Source organism: Phytophthora infestans, genomic scaffold (assembly GCF_000142945.1).
Source record: "Phytophthora infestans T30-4 supercont1.1151 genomic scaffold, whole genome shotgun sequence".
NCBI lineage: Eukaryota > Oomycota > Peronosporomycetes > Peronosporales > Peronosporaceae > Phytophthora > Phytophthora infestans.
The window spans coordinates 2,827-7,347 of NW_003302747.1; the positions used below are offsets into that span (position 1 = coordinate 2,827).

Sequence of the window (4,521 nt, forward strand, 5' to 3'; positions counted from 1 at the left end):
CCAATGTAGTGCTCTGTAGCGACACATACAGCAGATACACGATTAGCGTCATCTCTAAACGTGTACGTACAGAGTAATTGAAACCGTACCTCCATCAGTCGGTGACGCATCTCTCCCATCGTTCAAAGCAGTGTATGGAACAAGATGGAGTGGGTGGATCATCTGGAGCTGACCACGATCGACCTGCTGTGTCTCCACTGCCGTATTCACGTTTCCGCCTGATCCACTTTCCCCTCCTTTTGGCGACTTAGACTGCTGCTGCATGTGACGCTGTTTCAGCTCCTCTAATATGATAGCACATACAGCAGTATTAGGACAGAAGCATATTTGACGTAATGTTAGCCGTACCAAGGTCCGCGCGATCCAAGTACTCCATCAGGTCATCCTCCCCCACGAAGTAATCACGCCCACGCACCCCTCCCCGCTTCTTCTTTCCCGGCATTATGTAGATGATGTCGTAGGACAGTCCAGTCGACTGCTGGGATTTCCAGCCCACTCGTGCAAGCTCGCGCCATCGCGCTTGAAAGGCCATTCGCTGCCAAGCCGGCAATTCTGAAAGTGAGAGGGAGAAATGAGTGGCGGCTGGATTCACGCCCATCAAATATCATATGCGATATGTTGGCACTCTCTTTCTGAATGTTGGCATGCTTATGTCCTCATGATCTGTCCTTGTTCACAATGAGGATTCACTCGGGAGGGAAAGGGTATGGCACCTAACCCTGGTTGACTTCAACTTTGTATAGTCCCATACAAACTTTGCGTCAAAAATCCTTAACGTGGACCGTACACGTTAAGAAAATCGTGAAAACATGTACGGTCCACGCTCTCGCGTTCAAGGGGTTAAGATTAAATTTGCTTAAACTGAACATATTCAGCTTAAGCCTTCAAATCTAAACTGCGTTATGCCTGGAGGGGTTAAAGGCTCTGTATTGTTTTGGTAATGCTTCATTTCGAAATAGTCGCAAGGTAGCTTCCTCTTTCTAAATTAAGTGCACGTGCTCCTTTTCCACCGTATCCGCTCAAAACGGGCTGACCGGACGATAGTTGTGGAACAATTTTACCTCACTTAAGCAGCAAAAAGAAGAAAAAGATGGCAAATCAGCACATTTTTGGTTCGTTGCGGCCTACGTATTAAATGATATTGATCCACGTGGAGAGCTTTCACCTCATGCTCAATGATCATGAGCGGACTCAGCTCTTGCTGATGCATTCTAACAGAGGCATTGAATCAGGATTTACCAACCGCGCGCTTTCGTACGTGCGAAGACGCTGGAATGCACAGAGTTTATTCTGAAAATAAAGGTCGCTAAAAGGCAAGCGTAATACTACTAGTAGTATTTAGCTAAATCGAGTGAAAATGATCCATCATTGCTGTGATTCAATTATTCAATCCTAGACTTGGATGCCTAATAATACGAATCACGGTTCTTAACAGACAGCCCTCAGCTTCATAGGACATTCCGGCGAAGGCGTGGATGTTTAAACTGCCAGAAACGGAATTGTGTAAGTAGGTTCGCAGCATTTGTTTCCTTACTGTTAGCAGGAATTTTGCTTAGCATTGTGTCCAATCGAGGCTCGCCGAACGCCTTCAGAAATGGCTCTACCAGAGTTTTTTGTGTTTTTTTCTTGCCGTTGTAAAGCGTGATGTACTTATCCAATGTTTCGACATTGCGGCTAAGGACTGCAGTTTTAGGGTCATTTAGCTTCAGATGCATGGAAACCTCGTCCACTGACTTGTCTTTTTGCAGCCATCCATCCAGCTGTTGTTTCTGCAACCGCGTGGCAAGCATATTATCGTCCCTCACAGCAGACACGATCGCCTTCGCCACATTTGTCTCTCCATACTTTGCCGTGAGCGTCCCGAGCAGCGTCGCCTGACTGCTCGGATTATTCACATTGAACTCGGTAATGTAATCGTCCAATCTCCTCAGTTCTATGCTTTTCACAGCATTCTTCACATTGCCATCGAGATTAAGCAGCTTCATGACCGCTGCTGGCTCCAAGTTATTGCCTTGCCACTGTCTGAGGTTCTTCAGTTGGACGGCCTTCACATGTGACACGATGTTGTATTCTGTTAAGGTTATATATCTTGTCAAATCACTTACATCGCTAAATCCATTTGCCAACGTCTTGAGCAAAGTTACTTTTTGTTTTCCTCACTGTTGACTTTCACAATGTAATCATCCAGTATGTCCAATTTTCGACTTCCGAGCGCTCCAGGTCCATAGGCATGAAGCTTGAGTAAAAGGAAAACATCGTCGACAGATTTACCACCATCCAACCAAGCAGACAGTTGGTCAGCCCGCAACTTCTTTGCAAGCTCCATCACCTTCGGAGCAGCTCCATCTTTTTCCACTGCCACTAGCGCCTTCGCCACTTTATCATCTCCATATCGGGCGGTGAGAGTCCCAATGAGAGAGATTTTCTTGTCCGGGTTCTTGTTGTTGAACATCGTGATGTATTGTGTCAAAGCCTCGATTTTGGAGCTCTTCAACGCAGCCGAAGCTTCATCTCCGAGCTTTAATTTGCTCAGAACGTCGACCCCACTCATTTTATTCAGCAAAAAAACTTCAGCTTAGCAGACTCGACGAGTGAGTTTGCCGTTTTTCGCAAGTTGACTCTCTCTTCACCAGTTTCAATCACGCTGTCGTAGGCACGCAAGATCCTTAAATCAGGGTCATTGTTTTGCTTGTCCACAAAGGTGTGTGTTGAGGTGATGTCCTCCAAAGCACTCGCAACACATGCAAGGACAACGACAGGCATCAGCCATAAGGCCAAAGAGAGATGCATCGTCGTGATTTAATTTGCGATGTGCTGTGGCTTGGTCCTGGTATCTGACGAGTGAATTGCAAAGTGGCAAACCGATGTAGGGGCGTACCCTGTTAGATTTGGAATGACGTCCTTATCTTAAACAAACCAAAACCAATCATTCGGTATTGGTGCAGGCCCTGCTTTTAATACTGTAAACAGTGTTAAAACTAAACAATGTGGTTCTCCAAAAAGATTATTTTTTACTAATGTTACACTAAAACGTCCAAAATCTATCTTTTTAAAAAAATAAGAAATGAAACTAGATTTGGGAATGCGCTAGACGAGCTAAACTTTGGTCTGCGTTATAAAGTTTTTGCCAAACCCTGTGTTTAGAATTAAATTCTTTTTTTTTAAAGAACAGCCCACCTAAAACGATGATTTTACAGACTTGATGATCCTATGAGCCTCAGCTTCACAGATCAGATCCTTTGTTGTGAAAACCCGGAGGAAAATTAAATCCACCGGAGCGTGCTTAAAACTACTATTAGCACCTGGAAAAGCCTTTAGTATTTTGTTTTTGAAGTAAAACACCGATGTAAGTCGACTTGCGATTCGTAGCGGCGGTCAGCTTGACTACCGTACAGTGCCATCACCCGAGCTATTGTTTTATTCTTTGTTTTGAAGCAGGACTTTCCCGTTAACCACTTTGTCTAGTCCTAGGGACTAAAAAGCAAGTCCTGTTTAGTCGTAGTGACTGATCAGCAAGTCCTGTTTAGTCGTAGTGACTGATCGGCTAGTCCCTGTTTAGTCGTAGTGACGAATCAGCTCAGTAGAATTCATGTAAATAGTTGGAGTAGTGGTGTAGGATAATGCGTCCTAAGACACGTCCTAAACTGTCCTATTTGTCCTAAATTTTACAGGGAGATTTTGGAGATGTGTCCTAAAAAGCGACTAATCCTTCGTTACAGAATATTATAATTTGTGTCCTCCAGATTGTCCTAAACCTCACATATTAACTTTTTCCTGACTATCTACGTAAATTTACGTAAGAGTTACTTAAAACTCACATTGGCTTTACTTATTGTCCTAGGGCACACCAACCATTTCTGAATCTCCACTACTGCAGCCAAGCATCATGGACCATTGCGGCTACTCCTTCTGCAGCTAGGGCGCTCGCCTATCTGGCCTCTGCTGCCACCTGCGGAAGCAGTGTCTTGTCCGCTCTGCTCACGAGCGCGAACATTCAACAGTGCGGCACGGACCACTGAGATCCCGGACCAGGCCACCATTGACAAGATGTGCGCCTCGACTGCCTGCACCACCCTGCTCGCTGACGTGAAGGCCATGAACCTGGAGGAGTGCCAACTGCCGGTCGGTGTCGGTTCCAACCTGAAGGCCGACCTGGTAGTCTACGTGCCGTCCAACTGCCCATCGACGTCGGCTCCCAGCCCGGATTCGCCTGCCACAAACGCACCTGTTGTCGACACCCCGACGACGCCAGACAACTTGACGAACCAGGCCGAGCACACCGCCGCGCTAACCAAGACCCCCATCGCTTGCTAACCGCGTCTTCGGATCGACTTGCAGCCAAGTAGCCCTTGCGAGTACTTTGCTGCTTTTTGAGCCCCCCCCCCCTTTGTCGTCACGTTCTGATTATTAACCGTCGTTTGCTGCGCATGTTGAAGTCGCTCAACCGTTATTAGCGGCTATTATTACCTTCAATGACTATCATCCTTTGAAACACTTTAAAAATATTGTCACACACTTTGT

General features: G+C 46.1%; 1 protein-coding gene and 1 pseudogene across 1 annotated transcript; one reads left to right on the forward strand and one right to left on the reverse strand.

Moving 5' to 3' along the window:
* Positions 1 to 2,556: 2,556 nt before the first annotated feature.
* PITG_23216 (secreted RxLR effector peptide protein, putative) lies at positions 2,557 to 2,790 on the reverse strand (the record flags this gene model as incomplete). Its single annotated transcript, XM_002894685.1, has 1 exon — positions 2,557 to 2,790. One exon carries the CDS (start codon positions 2,788 to 2,790, stop codon positions 2,557 to 2,559), a length of 234 nt encoding a protein of 77 aa, XP_002894731.1.
* Positions 2,791 to 3,950: 1,160 nt separating this feature from the next.
* PITG_23217 lies at positions 3,951 to 4,308 on the forward strand (annotated as a pseudogene; the record flags this gene model as incomplete).
* Positions 4,309 to 4,521: the final 213 nt, after the last annotated feature.